Genomic DNA, 22,394 nt, shown 5'->3' with positions numbered 1-22,394 from the left:
ATCACAATTGGAGTTGCAACTAGCAAGGCATGTTAAGAGTAATAAGAAGGGGTTCTACAAGTATGTTAGCAACAAGAAGGTGGTCAGGGAAAGAGTGGGCCTCTTACTGAATGAGGGAGGCAACCTAGTGACAGAGGATGTGGAAAAAGCTAATGTACTCAATGCTTTTTTTGCCTCTGTCTTCATGAACAAAAAGACCTATCTGGCTTCAAGATTAAGCTTGATAAGTTTATGGAGGAGATGGTATGATGGGATAACATGATTTTGGCAATTAGTTGATCGTTGACTATTCATGGTAAATAGGCCCAATGGCCTGTGATGGGATGGGACCTGAGTTACTACAGAGAATTGTTTCCTGGGTATCTGGCTGGTGAATCTTGCCCACATGCTCAGGGTTCAGCTGATCGCCATATTTGGGGTCGGGAAGGAATTTTCCTCCAGGGCAGATTGGAAGAGGCCCTGGGGGTTTTTCGCCTTCCTCTGCAGCATGGGTCACTTGCTGGAGGATTCTCTGCACCTTGAAGTCTTTAAACCATGATTTGAGGACTTCAATAGCTCAGTCATAGATGAGAGGTTTATTGCAGGAGAGGGTGGGTGAGATTCTGTGGCCTGCTTTGTGCAAGAGGCCAGACTAGATGATCATAATGGTCCCTTCTGACCTTAAAGTCTATGAATCTATGAACAAGGTCAGCTCCCGACTGGGCAGCACAGTATGGGGGAGGAGGTGACCAGTCCTCTGTGGAGAAAGAAGTGGTTGAGGACTATTTAGAAAAGCTGGATGAGCACAAGTCTATGGGGCCGGATGCACTGCATCTGAGGGTGCTAAAGGAGATGGCGGATGTGATTGCAGAGACATTGGCCATTATCTTTGGAAACTCATGGCGATTGGGGGAGGTCCCGGATGACTGGAAAAAGGCTAATGTAGTGCCCATCTTTTAGAAAGGGAAGAAGGAGGATCCGGGGAACTACAGGCCAGTCAGCCTCACCTCAGTCCCTGGAAAAATCATGGAGCAGGTCCTCAAGGAATCCATTTTGAAGCACTTTGAGGAGAGGAAAGTGGTCAGGAACAGTTGGCATGGATTCACCAAGGGCAAGTCATGCCTGACTAACCTAACTGCATTCTATGATGGGATAACTGGCTCTGTGGATGAGGAGAAAGCAGTGGACATGTTATTCCTTGACTTTAGCAAAGCTTTTGATACCGTCTCCCACAGTATTCTTACCAGCAAGTTAAAGAAGTATGGGCTGGATGAATGGATGATAAGGTGGATAGAAAGCTGGCTAGATTGTCGGGCTCAACGGGTAGTGATCAATGGCTCCATGTCTAGCTGGCAGCCGGTATCAAGCGGAGTGCCCCAAGGGTCAGTCCTGGGGCCGGTTTTGTTCAATATCTTCATTAATGATCTGGAGGATCACGTGGACTGCACCCTCAGCAAGTTTGCAGATGACACTAAACTGGGAGGAGTGGAAGATATGCTGGAGGGTAGTGATAGGATACAGAGGGCCCTAGACAAATTAGAGGATTGGGCCAAAAGAAATCTGATGAGGTTCAACAAGGACAAGTGCAGAGTCCTGCACTTAGGACGGAAGACTCCCACGCACTGCTACAGACTAGGGACCGAGTGGCTAAGCAGCAGTTCTGCAGAAAAGGACCTAAGGGTGACAGTGGACGAGAAGCTGGATATGAGTCAGCAGTGTGCCCTTGTTGCCAAGAAGGCCAATGGCATTTTGGGATGTATAAGTAGGGGCATAGCGAGCAGATCGAGGGACGTGATCGTTCCCCTCTATTCGACATTGGTGAGGCCTCATCTGGAGTACTGTGTCCAGTTTTGGGCCCCACACTTCAAGAAGGATGTGGATAAATTGGAAAGAGTCCAGCGGAGGACAACAAAAATGATTAGGGGGCTGGAGCACACGACTTATGAAAAGAGGCTGAGGGAACTGGGATTATTTAGTCTGCAGAAGAGAAGAATGAGGGGGGATTTGATAGCTGCTTTCAACTACCTGAAAGGGGGTTCCGAAGAGGATGAATCTAGACTGTTCTCAGTGGTAGCAGATGACAGAACAAGGAGTAATGGTCTCAAGGTGCAGTGGGGAAGGTTTAGGTTGGATATTAGGAAAAACTTTTTCACTAAGAGGGTGGTGAAGCACCGGAATGGGTTACCTAGGGAGATGGTAGAATCTCCTTTCTTAGAGGTTTTTAAGGTCAGGCTTGATAAAGCTCTGGCTGGGATGATTTAGTTGGGGATTGGTCCTGCTTTGAGCAGGGGGTTGGACTAGATGACCTCCTGAGGCCCCTTCCAACCCTGATATTCTATGATTCTATGATGCTGACCATGAACGGAGCAGTTCTGTATAACTGGAGAGTTCCTTGATGATTTTATAAGCAGGAAATCTTTGGACTCTAATCTGCTGAAAATCTCTAGTGACATAGTGAACACCCTGATGTTACATATACACACTGTTCCTCTTTGGATAAGAAAGCTGACTTTACATCTGACAGTTGTTTTAGAATTGATTAAAATAATTTTGAAAACATCAATTTGCCTTGGAAAGGAAAATTTGTGTTTCAATTTTTGAATATCACAACCTGGTGATAAGTGTCTCAACCATAACTGGCCAGGCAAAGTTAGGCCTTACACTCAACTTCAAGCATTTCTCTTTGTCTGTAATGCAATAATTTTTGAATGCTGCATCCACTCAATTCCAAAATTTTAATAAATTGTTTAGGCATCAATGAGCAGAACCTTATTGAGTCTGGTGAAAATCGGAAACTGGACATGGAAAAATGGCGGTGGGGAGAGAAGGTGGCGGGAGAGGGGGTTGGACACAGAGCCCATGGCATCTGGTTAGCAGACCAATCAGCTTCATCAAGTCTGTAATTATCTGCTTGATGGCAGCCAATAACACCCCTCATCTCATCTCTGCCCTTCCTCCCAATAAAGTTTAAATTGTTCTCCCAGGCAGAAAGGAAAGAAATAATAATGGTGGGGGTAAATGTGGGAAACCCCTGACATGAAAGATGGAGTTGGAGGTTGCAGGTTCCCTGAAAAAGAGGGGAATGGGAGGGTGGCACATATGGAGCTTGCGGGAATGGAGGGATTCAAGGAGTCACTGGCCTAGAGAAATAACTCAACCTACAGAAGGAATAAAATGTGCAACCCTCTACTATTCATTTTACTATTACATCAGGTGCCATCTTTTTAACTATAGTTTCCAGAATAACATGAGCCACATCAGCTATGAAATTCACTGCTGTAGAAAACAAGTAAAGATATATTCCAAACTTCGCTTTCTGACTGACTAATTAAGTCTCTGCAATTGTTATAAGTATAAGTGCTCTTGCTGTATATGGATTTTAAACTGATGCCTTTAAAACAGAGCCAAAAGCTTCAGAGATTTTCTTTGAAGCTAACTCAGTTTTTTCTGACTGTGAGAGGTCTCAGGCCTACTGCTCTTTCAACAAACAGTTTGGTTTTTATATTTTAAAAAGAAAGATTAGCGTTAAGTGCTACAGTGCACTTTGACGTAATCTGCCCTGAAACTATGAAAGTCTAGATATAATTTCATGCTGGAGATCTATTCTTATTAAACTGTATGTTCAGCACTTGAGAAATGAATACATTGTTTTCTGTATGTGCAAGAATGTGAACTCACGATGACAAATTTAAACAGCATCTCAATTTAGAGTTTGGAGACTTGTTTGTTTGGAGCATAGGTGGGAAAACCACTCAGATCTACAATACATCAAAATCAATGGTAGCTGGATCAGGTCCTAACCATACAGTCTCCCTCCAGCTGTGAATATGTAAAATGGAACCTTGCATGTAATGGGTTAATAATTTCATGATTATTAACCCTTCCTTCCTGTTTCTTAAATGTTTTGTATAACCTTCACAGACATGAATAGGTTTAATATATTTTACTTAATTCATAGACATTTACAGCAAAGGCTAGTTTTCTTCTGAAATTGAGGGTTGTTTTTTTTAAACTGAACTAAATACTAAAGGCAACAATTCCAATTCTCTTAAAGGAATATATTCCCATCTAAATAAATAATCTACTGTTAGCGTTCTTTCTGGTTCAGTAACTGAGAAAAGAGAAAAAGAGGAACTGCAAGCCAAATCTATAATATTCAATCCTGTACATATTGTGTAATATTATTATTCATACAAAACAACTAAAACATACCTGGGAAGGGAAAGAAAATAAAAATAAGGTGGGGGAGCGGTGCATGTGCACACATAGTATGTAATTGTTACTGCTGATGACTAATTGCAATTTACTGTCTGTATTTACACATTTGAGCCAGAGCTGAGACACTGGCCAGCCAATCAAATATCTAAGAACTGCCTTAACACCATTTACACTAAAAATGCTGACTAACGTTTGGGGATTTATGGCAGTTATACCAAGACAGAGAACTAAAAATTTTAATGTGGTAAAATTGACTTACAAGTTAATTAAAAACAAGCCAAATCCAACATTCTGAGGCCATGTGGCCTTTGCATTGTGGGCCTGATTCAAAGTCCATTGAGGTCTGTGGAAAGATTCCCATTTACTTCAATCTGATTTGGATCAGGCTCCGTAACTGGGGGCACAATAAATTATTAGAATGAAACAAATGTTCAACTGGCTATTAAAATACCTTAATAATAATGATCAGTCTGATTATTTTGATTTCACTCACACTAAATATTAGAAAATATTCTTTTTAATACCTTCACATGGTGAAGCTGGTTGTCAACTGCTATAAGATGGGAAATATTTTCCAGAAGTGCTAATTCTCCCAGTTCATCTATATTGTTATTGCTGATATTCAACACTGACAAAGATTTCTGGAAGAAAAAAAGAAAAAACAACAACATAGTTTTCTCACATTGCAAAAGTGTAATAGTAATTCCTTTGAGAAAAGTCTGTCAGCAGGGCCACATTGTGAATTTTGTAAGCTCTGGCTAAAATGTGTAAATGAGACTACACAGGATCATCTAATATTTCACATAATCTTTGATGCTGGATGTGCATGTCCTCTGTATAGGGGCTTGAGGGTCCCTACAAGGATATGTATTTTTGGTCATGAGTCAACCTGCAACAATGTTGTATCTCTACTGTTTTCATAATATAATGCTTAGCATTTATATAGCATTTTTAATTTGAATGTTTCACAGTGCTTTATAAAGGTGGGTAAGTATGACTCAAAGAATTCTTGGTGCCAACTGGCAGAGGGCACAGGGGGTGCAGAGGGCTTTACAGGGATCCACTGGGTCAGATACTGCATAACAGTTCACTGAAGGGTGGCATGTGAGGTCTTTACTGTAAGCCAGTTGCCCCCTGGACATTATAATCGTTGCAAAATGTATGTGTGGATAGTATTAAGGAGCTATGTATCTATACTGAAAATCATGTTCTTGAGGTCTTGGATCTAAAGCAGGCCACCAGTGGAGGACATACCTTGGAGATGTTCCTTTCAGGCAGAAGGTAACTGGCACTTATTTCCCTGTCTTGTCATTTGTGTATTGTATGCTGTGATGCTTCCTGGGGGTACCCAGGATTGTAAGGTGACTTGCTGCCACCTTCCCTTAGCGTGAGGAAGCCTCATCTGTGCCCGATGGGGGTCAGTTCTCCAACTCCATCAGCCATGAGCAACACCAGCACTCCACTCCAGGCCTTGTAGGCCCCGCTGTTACTTTGCAGGTTAGTGATAGGGACACTCCAACCCTCAAGCCCACTGAGCCTCTCCCTGGAGTGTCCAACCCTGGCCCCCCGGACACTCACAGTATTCACCAATCTACTACTTCCAAAGAAACAGCTTACTAGTTTCACTTTAGATCACCACTCAGCTTAATTCAAAGCACTTAGATTTATTTATAGTGAATCAAGAGTACATTTATTTAACAAAGCATAGAGATTCAAGTAGAAGTACTGGAAACAAATGGTTACATATAAAATAAAATTATAACGCATTCTAGAGCCTAAACTTAATTAGCAAGATACTCACGTGTAATAAAGTATTGCTCACCCCAATTCTTGCAATGCTTTACAGCTAAGCAGGCTGTGACCCTTTTTTCAAATGACACATGCAAGCTGTCAGTTTGCCTCCTAGCTGAAGGATTCCATGTGGCTCTTTGCACTCCAAGATATACCAGACCAATTCTTCAACTTTATTCATAAATAGGGCACCACCTGCTATTTGTTTCTTCCTGTTGCTTTCTTCTCTTGTAGATTTCACAATCTCTCAATTTGTACCTGAGTGACAGTGGGGCCTGCAAGGCCTAGAGGAGAGTGTTTGTGTTGCCCTTGGGCTTCCTTGTGCTAAGGGCTGGTGGTAGAGAGGTGCCTCATAAACCAGAGGACCACGAAAGCATCACAATAAGTATTAATAGGCGTAATTTCCAGATGCAGAGCTGAGACAAAGAAGTTAATTGACTTGCCCATGGTCACACACCAAGTCTACAGAAGAGCTGGTATTAAAATCCATATCTCTTGACCCCTACATTCCTTGCTCTAACCACTAGATTATACTGCCTTCCTTTCAGACCTGATCTCAGAAACCTTGTTCATATGCGTACTCCTTTCTCATATGCACAGTCCTATTGACTTAGCCTTTCTTTTGGAACTTACCCTCTTGATGACTTGATGAGTCCAACAATGAATTAACATGATCTGGGCCTTTTAGTAACGTGCAACTTTTTGGAAAACAACATGAGGTAATCCATCATGGAACACTCTTTTGGAGTACCTACGGTGATCCCGCTGGTCTATCCCCAAAATAAATGTAGTTTAGGTAACATTTATCCAAATTAGCAAAATATCGTATACTTTTATGTCAAAGAAAAAAAAGGCACTTTTGTGTTTAGGAACTGGAAAAAGGCATATTGAACGAGCATGTTTAAATCTAGGCTAGAAAAGGGACTAATTATTGGTTGACCACTGATTCTTTCAGCAGTGCTGTTTCTTTCAGCAGTATAAATCTAGAAACCTAAATCCCTCTAGAAGCTGATCTGAAGAGTAAGCTCTGCATTTCAGAAAAGGGCTGAAGTTTTAGCTCTACCTGTATGCTTCCTGTGCACACAATTAATAACCCCAAACTTCCCAAACACTGGTCCATGGACCGTTGCTGGTCGTCAAAACAATAGCTGGTAATCCATGGAGAGATGACTGGTCTCATGTTTCTGGCCCTTTCCTTGTTTCCAGCCATGAGAAACAAGAACAGATGGAAGAGGAAACGAATGTGAAGAGCAAAAATAGACATTATGATTAACTTTGTACAAAAAGGACAAAAGACATCACTCTAAAGATGGTTGAAGAAAAACCTGATTATGTTTCATAGACTGAAAAAACTGTTCATCCTTTCATAAGGATTTCCCCCAGAATGCTGCCAAATTCATTGGCTGCTGGGTTATTAACTGTAAGTGCCAGCTCTGAAAAAGTTTGCAAGCTTTGGATTCAAGAATTGAGTAATTGACTTCTCTATGATAAATCCCTTCTCTCTTTTCAACTTATTCACTGTTTATTTCTTCTACATACAGAAAGCATATCCTTCAGCTTCAGGCAAATAAATAAATACATTCTACAAATAAACAAGCAAACGGGTTGCTAGACTCTGCTGGAATGTGGCACTCCAGTTTTTTCCTAGCTATTTTCTAAGTTACATGGAGAGAAAAAAACCCTAACCCTTTACAGATCCCAGTGGAATGGAGCCATTATAACTAAGGAAAAGTGGGCAATATACAAAATATTGAGCCATCCATACTACCTTCCTTTCATAGGTCTATTGCAGGGGTTGGCAACCTTCGGCACGCGGCCATCAGGGTAATCTGCCCATGCTGTCTCCTGCAGCTCCCATTGGCTGGGAACGGCGAACCGTGGCCACTGGGAGCTGCGTGGGGCCATGTCTGCAGACGGGCAACGTAAACAAAATGTCTCACGGCCCGCCAGCAGATTACCCTGATGGGCCGTGTGCTGAATGTTGCCAACCCCTGGTCTATTATCACTGCTTGTCAGAAAATTTATATATATGCTTACTGCCAGGGAATGAAGAGTTCTTGGATCAAACAAGAGCTTTTCTCCAAGAGGAAGCTGCTGGCTTTCAACATGTAGCTCTCTCAGTTCTTCAAATGTTTCCAAGCCCTCTACTACAGTGATGAAATTGCCTCCCAGATACCTGCAAAAAACAATGTAAATGGGACTTAACACAGTTTGAGGGTAAAAGAAAAACAAAATCAAGCAGATCCACACTCAAGTCTCAAAATAGAAATTAATCCCTTATGGGCATTATTAAACTGTAGCAATTAATGTGTTAAGGAATTGCAACTGAGTGAGGAACTCCTATGTAAATATACTTGTATCCAACTGTACTATTTATAGATTAATAGATGCAAGTCTAGTCTATCAATTCTATTAGTCTATAGATAATAATACTATTGTTAAATCTTCTGGAAAAGAAGACAATATTTCAAACAGAGTGAGTCTAATGATAAATTTCAAATAATATCCATCACTACACAGTCTATGTGGTCACAGAACACTTGAATGGAAATATTATATAGCCAATGAAGAGTATTTATACTTTCTGGCAAGGCTCCTCCTTTGCCTCATCAGTCCAAGTTTCTGCCTTTGGCAGAAGGGGCCTAAAGTAAATCAGTCCTACTCTGGAGGTTTTGAATGATTTGGACTTTTTTTTTTCCCCAATGATTATAAGGTGAGTCTCAAGGTAGGCACAAGTAGTTCTCTTAAGCACAAAAAACAAACTCACGACACAAAAGAAATATATTTCCTTGTCCTTCTCCAAGGTGTTGACTGATTATGCTGGCATCTGGCTTCCAGCCCTTCCCCAAACAGAAGTAAACTTGGTTGTTTCCCCTATAGCAGGGGTAGTCAGTAGGTGGACCGTAGGCCAAATCTGGACCTCCAGATGCTTTTGAACAGACCCCAAAATATTTTTATTTACTTATCATTATTGTTGTTATTTTCACTGATCTTGACTATACCTTGACCAAGAAATTTGGACCTTGACAAAAAAATAAGTGACTACCCCTGTCCTATAGGGAGAAGGGCAGCCTTCTACCTAGAAGAAGCTTTTTCTTGCTGATAGCCCTAACCCTGCTGTAGCTTGTTTAGCATCCCTCTCTCTCACCAGAAGAGGGGTTTTTTTAAGGTCACCAGCATCACTTAATTGGACTCAGGTGTCTCTAATTAACCTGAGGTAACCTTGTTTCAGTACATAGGGTAAAAAGCCTTCACCATTCTAGGATTGATATACCTGCTTTCCACCACATTCTTGGTGGTACTAAATAACTATCCGTTGATATTAACAAATAAATCACAAACTTCAGCTTTTAGCTGGTCTAAGTGACCCAATTCAGCTTCCAGAGAAGTTAAATGCTTTACTTAATACTTTCAGGTAGCGGTACAACTTAAAGCACGTAGGCCTTGCTTGGTTTTACCCCCTAGATCTGATTCTCATCAAACGCTCTACGCCACACCCTGGCTTTTATCATGCCTTTCCCTGCAACCACTGAAAAAAATAAACAAAAAAACACTTTCTTATAGCTGTCAGGTCTGACTTTGTCACACATTTGAAAGACAACATTTAGCTTACTTATAGGGAAAGGACTTCAATACTTAACTTGTTCTTAAATTTCTTATTAATACATAGTATACAATTATAATTTTTGATTTTTTCAAAATAAAAGACAATTTTCACTTACAGTTTCTCAAGTTTTTTCAGTGATGTGAGGTTCTCTATACATGAAATGCGATTGTTTTGCAGGTACAGGTGTGTTAGATTTGAAGCAAAGCCCAAGTTATGGATTTGTCTAATTTGGTTATCATACAAATACAGGACATTAAGATTTCTGCACAAAGAGAGGTCATCCTGCAAGAAAGAATAAAATGATTATATTCAGCTCCCTTACAATCAACTTCTGGAGCTTATTATTTTTTGCCTTAGATTCAGTTCTGCTGTATGATCTAGCTGTAGATTTTCACCACTGAACAAACACTAACTTTAATTCATCATTTGTAGTAAACATAATTAAGCAACTGTCTCCTGGGGCAAAGACTGATTTTTCTCTTTAATGCTTTGCTGTACTGAAACTGAGAATCCTGGCTCTCACCAGGCTGTGAACATGACTTAGTTTATGATCTCATTGTCTTTCCTGCCTTCTTCAATTAAATTTCAGGAAAACATCTGTTCAGTGGATTGCTGCCTCAAATGAACTAAAAGCTACCTTAATATGTCATTGGTGTAATGGAAAACAGTTTCTTGGTGAAGAAAATATAAAAAGGTTGAATGTATTTTACTATATTTCCTCTTTTAAGATTTCACCAGAATCTGACGCTTGCTTGAAAGACATTCTTAAAAATAACCTGAAAAATACATAAAATTCTGCTAGCATATTTATATCAAAGTATTCCTAAGACATCTGTCACCTTGGTATCTAAAGACCTGTTCCTGCAACTGGATCTTCATGGCAGACCCCTGCTCCTGGGCTTAGCTCTTTTAACTTCAGTGGGGCTCCGTATGGGTGCAGGGGTTTGCCTACATGGATCCAGTTACATGATCAGGGCCTAAAACCTTTACTGCTGAAAACAGGGTTTGATGTTTTGTTTTTAAGAAATCCATCCCTGGTATGAGCTTAGTTGCGCAGGGTCTAGTAATTTCAAAATACAGTCAGTATCTTGAGGGAAATCAGAACTAATCCAGGCCCCACTGAAATCTATGGCAAAACTCCTATCATCAAGTTGAAAAGGAGCAGCATAGAAGTCAAAGTTTTACTCTTTTAAAATTAAGTACCGTTATTTTTAAAATGGTTAGGCCAAAGAGAGCAAATTAATTCACTAATGAAAGCTGTAACTTGTGCAATTTTGGACAACTGTCATACTGGTCCAAATTTGTTAGACTCATTAGCCTCACTTGACCTATATCCCAACCTGTTTCTCTCCTTCCCCTTCCCAACCTTCCTCCAAATTGCAGGAAATAAATCATAGGCAAGTGCAAAGAATTTGCAACCAGTGAACAACTCTTCCGTAAGATTCCCGAGAAGAAAAAATAGTTGTTTAAAAATGAAACTAGTGCTGTATTTTAGCAGCATTTGAGACTATTACTACCTCTTTAAAATAATGAAAAATCTGAGCTGCAGAGTTTCTGTTTCCCCCTTTCTCTCTTGGTCTTTAATTAATTATTTTTATTAGGTATGATTTGCATTGCAGAAATGCCCAAAGGTCCCTAATTAGCATCAGTGCACTGTGTAAACTTTACAGCTCACATTTTTTATGAACTTAATAAGGTGGCAAATGTCTCAAGTTCAATTAAAAGACAGCAAACTAATTTCATTTTTAAAAGAATATCTATATATTTGTCTCTTCTATGGAATGTTACAAAAGAGATTTTAAACTTTAACCTTTTTTAAACTACAAAACATTGTTTAACATTTGAAAGGCAGAAAGCTATTGACTGCATCTCTCTTCTTCAAAGCGCAATTGCTTTTATATACTACTTTCTTTTAAAAAAAAAAAAATTAGGTAACATAGCTGATGTGCCCAATGCATACTTCCTGTATGCTGGATACATAGGTTATACTCCCCCTTTCATGCAGGTAAAAATCCCAACTGACTTCAATGACAGTTTTGCCTGCCTTAAGAAAACAGAATAAGGCCAATGGTGAAGAACAATTTTGTTAGTCAGTGGGAATTATAAAACACAGAAGTGTATGAATATATGAAAGAACCACTGGTACTATCACAGCTATAAGGTGTTTATATTCCAAATATCTGTACATTCCAAATTAATCTTATGTGCTGCCAAGTACATGCAGGCTCTCCCGGAGTATCTATTTTTAAAAATTCAGCAATGCATGCTAAAAGAAAAATCAGGGTTTGATCCTTCAGGACAGGAAGGAAAGAGAGACCATAATTTTGCAAAGGGAAGCCACAGGCTAATCCTAAAAGGCCCAGACTCCAATGGTATTGAGCCAAAGGTGTGGCATGACAAAAATGGCTAAAATGTGTGTTTCCAAATAGACCTTTTAAAAAATTTGGTCAATTACAATGTTTAAAAATATAATATAGGGATCAGCACTGTCCTCCCAACAATTAACAAATAATCAAAAACAGCACTAAAACATCCTAAAACCCAAGCTATAAACTAAGTTAAAAAATAAAAGTAGTATTTTCATGATTTATTGAAAAGTTCTTACAATTGTATCAATATTTTTATCTGATAAGTTCAGGTGAGTTATCTTTCTCAGATACTGTGCCAGGGACTCTTCTTTGCGGTTTTTGTGATTGATGCTTTTAGCAATTAGATCCACCGTTAGTCGAACCATAATTCTGTAATTAGCCAAATTTTCACAAAAACTGGTTTGATATCCCTAAGAATTCCATATATTCTTGTAAGTGGCTTTTCTAAAGTGCCTTTAAAATAAAATGAACACATAAGATTACAGTGTTTTTATACAGAAATTCTGGCAAAGTTAAAGGAACATATTTTACCAAAAATCTCATTAAAGTTTAATGTAATTTTCCCCATGCAATTTCTCTCACATTTACTGCTAGGCATGTATGTATAAACAGAAGTCTCCTCTTTTATAATCAACTGCTTCCCTCCTGGTTTTCATTTTCTTGTTTTTGGAGTTTTTCCAAAAAATAAATGATTATATCACAATATTTTGTTTGTTGTTTCAGTATGTTTAGGAGGCTTGCAACATCCACTTCTAGTCAATTTCATACTGAAACAGCACTACTATCTGGAGCAGTAGAAATAATTCCTGGCCACTTTTAGGTAAATAACTAATTACTGACAGTTCTTAACCTTAACTTCAAAAACACTTTTATCAGCAGTTAATCAATTTACACCAAACCTAAGAAGCTTTAATTATATCTGATATCCTTAAGGGTTCAAAAATGTAACTCTAAATTAACATTTGTCTATTACTGGGGTTGGTGGCAGGTCTTATCCTAATGATCAGGGGTTCTCAAACTTCATTGCTTTGCGACCCCCTTCTGAAAACAAAATTATTACGTGACCAGGAAGGGGGTGGAGCCCAAGCTCTGCCACCCTGGGTGGTGGGAGAGGGAGCTGGAGCCTGAGCCTCACTGCCCCAGGTGGGGGTTGAGCTCAGACTTTAGCTTCAGTCTAAATGCTGGCCCTGGTGACCCCATTTTGGGGTCCTGAACACAGTTTGAGAACCGCTGCTATAGATGCACCAATTTGGAGTTGCACAATAGTTAACACAACTCTGTAGTGCTGTTTGTGAGCACGCAACTTTAAAGTGAGTAAAAAATTAATACTGAAAATGTGCCAAACCTAGTTTTATCACTTACAACACTGATAAGTATGAAAATAAAATATTAAAAGACCACTGCAGCCTAAATTCTTAGGGAGGATTGACCACATGCAAAGTCTAAAGTTCAGCAGCTTTCAGTTGTACATGTACAAAACAATTTTATTTAGTTTTATTTAATGGAGAAAGTATACTTTTTTCCTACTCACTTAATTCAAAATGGGCTGAGCAGATTCTCCTTAAACTTTCCCCCAGAATTTCACCAGTGACCTGAGACAAATCATGGAGAGCATAGTGTTATCAACTCCCATGAAATTTGTGGTTCTTCTTAAATCCCAGCGCCTGGATTCATGTGACTACATGAGAATTTAAGCTTTCTTTAAAAAAAAAAAACACACACATTTCTCTCTCTCATGGTTGTGGATCAAAGCTTAAAAATTTTTGGTGCCACACCCAAAGGCACATAGTACCAACTCCACATTTATTGTTTTAAAAAGCTTGTTATTTTTAAGCCAATATGATGATCGGCTCAGGTCAGCAATACTAAAAGTGTCACAGAAGAAATGGAGTACTTGTGGCACCTTAGAGACATTTGAGTCTCTAAGGTGCCACAAGTACTCCTTTTCTTTTTGCAAATACAGACTAACACGGCTGTTCCTCTGAAACAGAAGAAATGAAGTCTGAGAAACTAAGCAGCAGGTGAAATGCAAGAAGAGCATCTGATGCGACTTCAGTGCTTCCTGCTGATACAGGCTTCTACCCACACTCTATACCAGGGGTTCTCAAACTGGGGGTCAGGACCCCTCAAGGGGTCGTGAGGTTATTATGTGGGGGGGTCGCGAGTTGTCAGCCTCCACCCCAAGCCCCGCTTTGCCTCCAGCATTTATAAATGTTAAATATACAAAAAAGTGTTTTAATTTATAAGCTGTGCTGTGTCACTGGTACAAAAGTTTGAGAATCACTGCTCTGTACATATCAGGCCCTAATATGCCATGGAGCCACCCAGGGGTGCTGGAACAATTTGTATAGTGGGGATGCTAAGAGCCATTGAATCAAACAGTAGACCCGGTATATAATGGAAACCACTTCAAGCCAGGGCATGCTGCAGCACCCCACACCCCTAGTTCCTGCCCCTATGGAGCCAGGGTGCAGCCTTCCCCACAGCTCCCTTCCCCACCCCCCTTCTGCCTTCCCCCCACCCATCACTTCCCTCCGCCTTCCCGGCCCATCTAACCCAGTGTGGTGGCAGCACCTCTCTGCCCACCTCCACCCATCTGTTCCATCCACGGCTGCGCCTCCCTCTCCCCCAACTTCGGCCCAGCGCCGCCGCCCCTAATCCCCCCAGCGACGGCAGCACCTTCCCTCCCACCCACTCTCTCTCTCTCTCTCTCTCTCTCCTGTGCTCGTGGCCGGTCGCCCCGCGCCCACCACACGCACCGCCCCCCGCCGGCCGACCAGCGCCAGCCTTGGTGCGGGGCGTGAGGGAACCACGCGCGGGTTCTCGAGCCGTCCGGTTCAGGGCCGGTTGCTAGAGCGACAGAACGCCCGCCGCCGAGGCTGCCGGGTGGACGGTTCCTCCGCCCGCAGGAGTGGGAGGGGCTGCAGTCCTGCGTCGAGCCTCCCGCTGGCTCAACTGTCGCCGAGGGTAAGGGGGCAGAAGGGAGGGAGAGAAGAGGACTCGCGCGCATGCGCACTGGAGGCGAGAGCGCCTGGGGTTGCGCCTCCGTGTCAGATTTGGGGGGGTTCCCCGGGAAACTGGGGCCTTTACCGTGCAAACCCTCCGGGGGTCAGAGCACTGGCCCCGTTTCCCGTCCTCCCAGGGCTGCTGGTTGAGCCGCTGGCTCCCAGCCCCTGGCAGGAAAAGGCGCCGAACGTCAGCTGCTGTGCGAGCTGCCACCAGCGGCCTCCGGGCCGCTGCTCCCCCGGCCCTGACGGTGGCTGTGGCGGCCCCTGAGCCGGCCCAGGACTAAGGCCACAGGCTTATGCCGCATGCATGTCGAGCGCATCGCTGGGGGCAGGCTGGGAACGGTGACACAGTTACAAAATAAAATTAAGAAAAAACAAACCAGGAGCCCGTTCTGGCAGGCACACTGTGGTAGAAGTTCAGGATCCTAGGGCCCTGTCCTTAAATTAGGTGAAAAGCCCTCCCTCCCCCATCCCAGGCAGTCAGGCACCATTCCCAGGCAGCAAAATAGTGTCTGCTGTGGGGTGACGAGGTGTCTGGTCTCCGGCCCGCACCGCCGACCGGGCCATTAAAAGTCTGGTCAGCCTTGCTGCAGAACTAAGGCAGGCTACTCCTTGCCTGTCCTGGCTCTGGCACTGCACCCCGGAATTGGCCAGCAGGTCTGGCTCCTAGGTGGGGGGCACAGGACTCTGTGCACTGCCCCCATCCCAAGCACTGGCTCTGCACTCCTATTGGCCAGAAATGTGTGGAGATAATGTTTTGAGTTTTTGTGTATTTACATATGTATGAGCAGGGCCCACAATGTAATCAACAGTTTCTGTCTATACTGTATTCTGATAGTTCAGAGATCAAAAGAACATCCTAGCACCGTGGTTCTGAAATTTTTGTATTGATGACCCCGTTCACACAGCAAGGCTCTGAGTGCGACCCCCCCACCCCGAGAAATTAAAAACACATTTTTAAATATTGAACACTATTATAAATGCTGGAGGAGAGGCGGGGTTTGGGGTAGAGGCTGACAACTTGTAACCCCACACGTAATAACCTTGCGACCCTCTGAGTGGGTCGTGACCCTCTGGGGGGTCACGACCCCCAGTTTGAGAAACCCTGTCCTAGCATTTAAATGAATTGTAAACAGGGGATATCTCGGTATTCATCTCTTGAAATGTACTGTGAATGGTGAAGGAACAAGCAAATGGCCCGAGCCTTTGGGATTGGTAGAACCTTTTCTTTTATATGATGAAATAAGATTTACAGAAATTTCCATCCTATTTGACATGGGTACCTGGATAGAGGCCTGAGGCTGGATCACTTTAAGAGAACTGTGTTGTCTGGACTTCTGAGTAACCAGTAAGGTAATAAAGAAGCTCTTTCGTGGTGGCTTGGTTAATCTAAGTATTGTAATATTGACCATTTTTTTTGGGATTGGCTGCCCCGTTCTTTGCAGTTCACCCTAATTGAGTGACCACAGCTGGCTCCCCATTAGGACCCCAGTCACAAAAGCACTTTGGGATTCTCAAGGAGGAGACACTATGTAACTTTAAATTACAAACAATGTTGTTATGCTTTTTAGGAAATGCCTTGAACAGGTGTAAATTGAGTACCTTCTCCTTAAGGCAGGGGAAGTGTCCCCTCAATAAGGGATTACTCATTTTGTGCGGTACAGACGCTCCCCGATTCACGCAATCATTCCGTTCCGGAATGCCTTGCGTAACTTGAATTTTGTGTAAGTCGGAAACATATACCCGACCATTACGCAAAAAAACAAACAAAAAAAAGCCCTCCTATTTCTAGCTTACAGAACTTTTTCCATAAATGCGGATTTGCGTAAGTCGGGTCTTGTGTAACCCTGGGAGCGTCTGTAACTGCAGTCCTTCAAGATGTTTGTCTCTGTGGGTGCTCCACTTCAGATGCACGTGTGCCTGTCAAGCCCTTGATCAGAGATTGTCAGTTAGCAGTGTCTGTTTGGCCTGCTCATGTGCCCTATGCCTCCTTGTGCCAGACACTGAGACTATATAGGGGTGTGCAGGCAAACCCCCCCCCCCCCGCCCCAGTTTCTTCTCCAACCAAACATTCCCTAAGGAACAGTCCAAAGCAGGGGGAAGGTGGCGAGGTAGTGGGGCACCAAATAGGTATGCACATCTCAAAGAACTGCAGTCAATGCATAAAGTGAGTAACCTCATCTTCCCTATGCATTCTCCACTTCAGGTGACTTCTGAGCAGTATCCCCAGATGCAAGAGGAAGCTTCAGAATAGAGTCCAGAAGTAAAGACAGTATTGCAGAACCAAAGTGCTGCACTGGATCTGACACCATGGATCAGGGCCTAATGTTTCACAAACATATGTATTGAAGCCCATATAGCAGCCCTACGTACTTCAGATACTGGTACATTCTTCAGTAGTGCGGTAGATGTTGCCTGCAATCTGGTTGAATGTGCTGTCTCCCTTTGGGGGTCAAGGGGAGGGGATGAATGCCCGCAACATCATAGCAAGTGATAATACATCTAGATATCCATCTCAATAGTCTCTGATTAGAGATCAAGTATCTTGTGGATCTATCCACAAAGGAAACAAAGAGGCTAAGTGACTTCCTAAATTGCTTGGTCCTATCTAAATAGAACGCCAGTGCCCTTCTAACATCCAAGGTATGTAAACAGGATTCCTGTAGAGAACTATGTGACTTTGGGAAAAACACTTTTAGATGATTGGATTGATTAAGGTAGAACTCTAATAGAACCTTAGGTAAGAATTTAAGGAGTGGACCTAAAGAAACTTGTCCCTAAAGAACACTGTAAATGGGGGGAATCTGCCATCAAAGCTCTAATCTCCCTGACCCTCTGGACCAATGTGATAACTGCTAAAAAGGCCATCTTCATAGATAAATGAAACAGAGAAACAGATTGCCTTTGGTTCAAATGGAGGTCTCATAAAGTAACTGAATACAAGGTTGAGGTCCCAGGTCAGGGTGGGGTTTGTAATCTGCAGACAGAGATTCCCCAAACCCTTAATAAACCTAGAATATAAGAGATGAGCAAATATGGAGAATCTTTCTACAGGATGATGAAAGACTGATATTGCAGCCAAATGGACCTTAACTAAAGAAACTGGGGTCACCAATCAGTTCAGATCCAACAGATAATCCAGGATGTCTGAAAGTGGCACCAAGTCAAGCAGGAGGCAGCAATGACACCACCAATGGAAGAATTTCTTCCATTTCTGCATGCCGTGAGGCAGAGGACTGGTAGGTTTGGATAAAATGCATGACTTGTGTCTTGTGACAAGAGATAATGGTCAGGAGCTTGGATGATGGTTGGACACATAGATGAAGCAGGTAAGGGTAGTCCGGCGATTGGGGTCTCAGTACCAAGAGGTGCTCAGTACCTGTGAGGAATGGGGATTCTGGTTCATCTGTTATCAAGAGTTGCTTAGTATATCTGAACTCCTGTGGTACCAAATAGGGGATTGGTACTGATGCAGAAGCCAAGGCCACTGCCTATGGAGCGGGGGCATACCGAAGTAGAGGCTGGTGGTGTCCAGCGCCATTGCTTGCTTGGTGCCGAAAGTGCTGTATGCCTGGGTACCAACAGCTGGGCTGAACTCGATGATGCCAGTCTCAAGTGTCTGTGCTTTCCTTCCTTCCTGGTAGAAAGTACTGAGGCCCTATCAGACCCATGTCTCTCCTTTGTGCTCTAGGATTTTATGGCCTCGCTGGTACTGCAGGAGGAATCCTTCAAGTCAACAGTACCGAATTGAGAGGTTGAGGCTTTGGAGACCATAGATCTCACCAGGGACCTGGACTTTTTTAAAACTGGCACCTTAAGGTGAGAATCTATGCCACCCTTTTAGGAAACCTTTACTGAAGCCTCCAAAGTCTTATGTTTCTTAAGGGAAGCCTGCACTGAGACGCTGGATCTGTCCAGTGACAGATGTGCAGGGTGACTCCTCGCCAGACTCAGAAGCTGGCCGAAGGGAGCATTCCATCATAAACAGAGAGATTAAACTCAGACTGCTATTCTTTGCCCTGGATTTGAGGTGTTACCCCGAGAAATAGATTTTGGGGCTTACATCAAATAATCTACCTATCACCCCCCTCAGTCTGTCCTTCTGAGGTTTCTGAGATTGTTAAGGAAACATTAAAAGGACACAGATATAACCTTCCAATAAAATTATTGACACAGGCAGTATTATTTTCCTTAATAAAGTATCTTTTTATTAATGTAACTAATAATCCCTATTACACTATAATCTAAAAGAAACAATCAGACACAAATCCCTAATTGTGAGTTAAAGAGCATCTAAACTGCAATAGCATACCGTTTAAATGATTCTAAGCAGTGTGCTTTGCTACAGGCTGTGCTGTAGCCAGTCTGTGCTGACAGCAGTTCTTATCTTATACTTTTAAGTTTAACATAGATAAATTACAATGAGACATACACACACACTTCAAGCATATACAGGGCCTAATACTATACTAAAACTATGCTACACTGTATGTTATAAAATAACTTACTTCCTCTGCTGATTATTTGTAGATGTGAAAGTTGCCCGTGCTTGCAGCTGTTGCTGCTCCCGACTCCCTCTCTCTCCTCAGCAGTATTCTTTTCAGAATTCTAAGCTGGTGTTTTCTCTTCCAGAGTGAGAAACGACGTTTGGGAGTTATTCCGTCCAGCAAGTCTTCTGTCCTCTTGGGCAGCTTTCCGATATCTCTCGCAACTGTCTCATTCAATTGCCTTATTGAACTCCTGGGGGGATTCTGCACCAAAAAAATTAAAAATTCTGCAAAATTCTGCATATTTTATTTGTCAAAATAACACAATATAATTACACTAGCTTCAATTATTTTGGTAATTTATTTCAAAATACCTGTCAGCAAGTATGTCTGTAACAATACAGACAACAAAAAAGATTCAGAAAATGTTTTTTGACAAATAGATTCCTTACTATGCATATTAATACAGAACTCTGAGTAATAATTCATTTAAACTACAATACAGAACCATATTTCCTGCACCCCTCAGAAGCAGTGCAAAGACTTGGGGGAGTCAGAGGTAATGGAGGAGCTGAGGGAGAGGGAAGTAATTGCTGGGAAGGAGCCTGGGTGTGAACTTGGAGGGTTGTTGGGTGTGGGTGGGAAAAGTATAGAACAGGTTTTTTTGTGGGCGCAGGGATCGTTAGGGAGTCCAGGACCAGATTATGACATTCTGAGGCCCTAAACTATGTCAAGTGTAAGAGGCCCCATACCATAAAAAAAAGAATTATTTTCACAGAAAGGATATTGAATATATAAACACGAAAGCTTTATATTTGCACATATACAAAGTAAAGTTGTACAAATAGAATAATAATCTAACTAAAACACGTCTTGCAATATGCCTGTTTGTAAAATAGTTTCAAATTAACATATTTTCATCTATGATTTCTTAATTAGTAGATATGAAAACTTTATATCTACAGCAACACAAAAGCAGTTACAGTTAAACAGACCAGCTTACTTCATGGAAGCAGTACAACCTGCAGTATGTCTGTTGGCACATCACATTAATTTTAACACTGAAATTTAAAATATTTTCTTTTGTGATTTTTGGAGAGCAAAGACATTGATGATGTCTTCAAACGATAAGCTATGGAGTTTGTCACTTTCAACACACAAAATGCTTAGGGCAAATAGCTTTTCTTGCAGCATTGTTGTCTGCAGTTCATTCTTGATATATTTCAGTTGTGAAAATGACCTTTCTCCTGAGCAGTTTGTTACCATTAGATTAAAAAAAAAGCCACAAAATCACTTTAAAAAACCAGTAAAAAAATATTATATTATAAATATTGAAATTTTATATATATATATATATATATATATACACACAACAACAAATAATATTTTATTAATATATGTATGCCGAAAACCTGTGTTATTTTACGAGGATATTTCTGTGAAAGTTAGTGCTATTTTATCTATGTTCTCACAGGAAAACAAGAGAGGATATATAATTTTTTTTACACCATGAATTAGTAAAATTATCTTTCTTTTCATATGAATAAATGAAAAATTGTTTGATTAATTTTGTTAGGGAAAGACAAAGTTTATCCAGATTATATATAAAATATATTTACAAATGTTTATTCTGATTTAATTTTCACTATGAAACAATTAATTGTTCAGATTTTTCTTTTGCCATACTATAAAAATACAATGTATTATGTATATGATATGTGATTTATAAGTCTATATAAGAATTTTTACATAGCATACTACCTATAAAAAATATTATCTTGCGTACTCCAAACCTGCCAAGCAGAAAATCCCAGTCTTTTTTCTAGGCAGACATCTCTCTTCGCGTTTGCTTTTCTATCCTCTGTCCTCCCACAGGACCACTAATTAATCTCGAGTAAAGACCTCGGACACACAGAGTGACAACAAGCTATATGCGCAACAGAGAAAGAAGAAATTTACAAGAAAAGAGACTGGTAATCTCTAGACAGCCATTGAGAAAGTGAGAAAAACTAGCCTACATTCAAGCAAATATAATGAATATTTAATAGCCTATAAATCATATATGCACATAGTTTAAAATAACTTGCTCAAAAAGTACTCAGAATATTTTGATATATATGTATATCTTCCTTCACTTCTCTCAAAACCCTCTATTTATCCTTTTGTCAGCACTCTCTGATATTTATTGTGAAGGTTCCCGAAACTCAGGGAGGGAAGCCAACACAAATTTATTCTCCTCAAGATCCACTTGACGCAAGTCCCTAGAACGATCACCTGCAAACTCAGTCATGTGAAGCATGGATAGCGCATGAAGCAGAAAGTGGCGTGCCCACTAAAATACACAATTGTACATATGTACAGCTCAAAAGAAAAAAGAACACACTAACACCTAAGAAAATGATACATGACGTCACTCCCAGGACGAGTCCCTAGGAGTATGAGCTTGGCAGGATTGCTTAATGACACTGCCATCTCGGACCTCACATTTTTCCCAGTTTTATCAGCTGTGAGATTATTTATTTATTTAAATAAGTTATGAAGGCATGGTCAGAATTTTACCAGTAGCAGCTGGCCAACAAAACGCTGCTTAGGAAACTGATAGCAGACTTACTCATAGAAATACTATTTTTACAAGTGCAATTATCGTTTTTTCTCAGCTCTGGCTTCCCACCTGTCAATAATGAAGAATTAGTGAAGGGTAAGGGTATTTGTGCAGCCAGATGTGTATATTTTTGTCATATTTCAACAAAAATGTCTGTAATTTAGAGAGAATCTTCTTTTTCCCATATTTCCTTTATTTATCAACTGATTTTGATAAAATCTGAAATGGAGTCAGTTTTTTCTTTTTTAGAGACCCCTCATATTGTGAGGCCCTAAGCCAGGGTGGGCAAACTTTTTGGCCTGAGAGCCACATCTGGGTGGGGAAATTGTATGC

General features: G+C 41.3%; 1 protein-coding gene and 1 long non-coding RNA gene across 8 annotated transcripts in view; one reads left to right on the top strand and one right to left on the bottom strand.

The window, feature by feature from the left end:
* Window positions 1-14,974, bottom strand: part of PPP1R42 (protein phosphatase 1 regulatory subunit 42) — a 79,280-nt gene extending 64,306 nt beyond the window's left edge. For 2 of the 3 annotated variants that reach the window (XM_075125150.1, XM_075125152.1), the window contains exons 1-6: window positions 14,724-14,974; window positions 12,201-12,333; window positions 9,711-9,877; window positions 8,026-8,164; window positions 7,052-7,183; window positions 4,722-4,838 (exon numbers count right to left, since the gene is read on the bottom strand). In XM_075125150.1, the coding sequence (XP_074981251.1) occupies window positions 4,722-4,838; window positions 7,052-7,183; window positions 8,026-8,164; window positions 9,711-9,877; window positions 12,201-12,333; window positions 14,724-14,974 (939 nt within the window). The remainder of the gene's footprint in view (window positions 1-4,721; window positions 4,839-7,051; window positions 7,184-8,025; window positions 8,165-9,710; window positions 9,878-12,200; window positions 12,334-14,723) is intronic. The other variant, XM_075125151.1, reaches the window with a different exon arrangement.
* On the top strand, window positions 14,846-22,286 carry LOC125632539 (uncharacterized). 5 transcript variants are annotated; one of them, XR_007355346.2, is made up of 4 exons: window positions 14,846-14,931; window positions 16,264-16,325; window positions 17,179-18,791; window positions 19,605-22,286. It is a non-coding gene; the product is annotated as an uncharacterized LOC125632539 (long non-coding RNA). The 5 variants fall into 5 exon arrangements; XR_007355349.2 differs by lacking the exon at window positions 16,264-16,325 and having other exon boundaries at window positions 14,847-14,931; XR_012666955.1 differs by lacking the exon at window positions 14,846-14,931 and having other exon boundaries at window positions 15,132-18,211; window positions 18,664-18,791.
* Window positions 22,287-22,394: the final 108 nt, after the last annotated feature.

This window comes from Caretta caretta, chromosome 2 (assembly GCF_965140235.1).
Source record: "Caretta caretta isolate rCarCar2 chromosome 2, rCarCar1.hap1, whole genome shotgun sequence".
Classification (NCBI taxonomy): Eukaryota; Metazoa; Chordata; order Testudines; family Cheloniidae; genus Caretta; species Caretta caretta.
The sequence above is the reverse complement of the archived record's forward strand: the minus strand, read 5'-3'. Positions and strand labels throughout refer to the sequence as shown.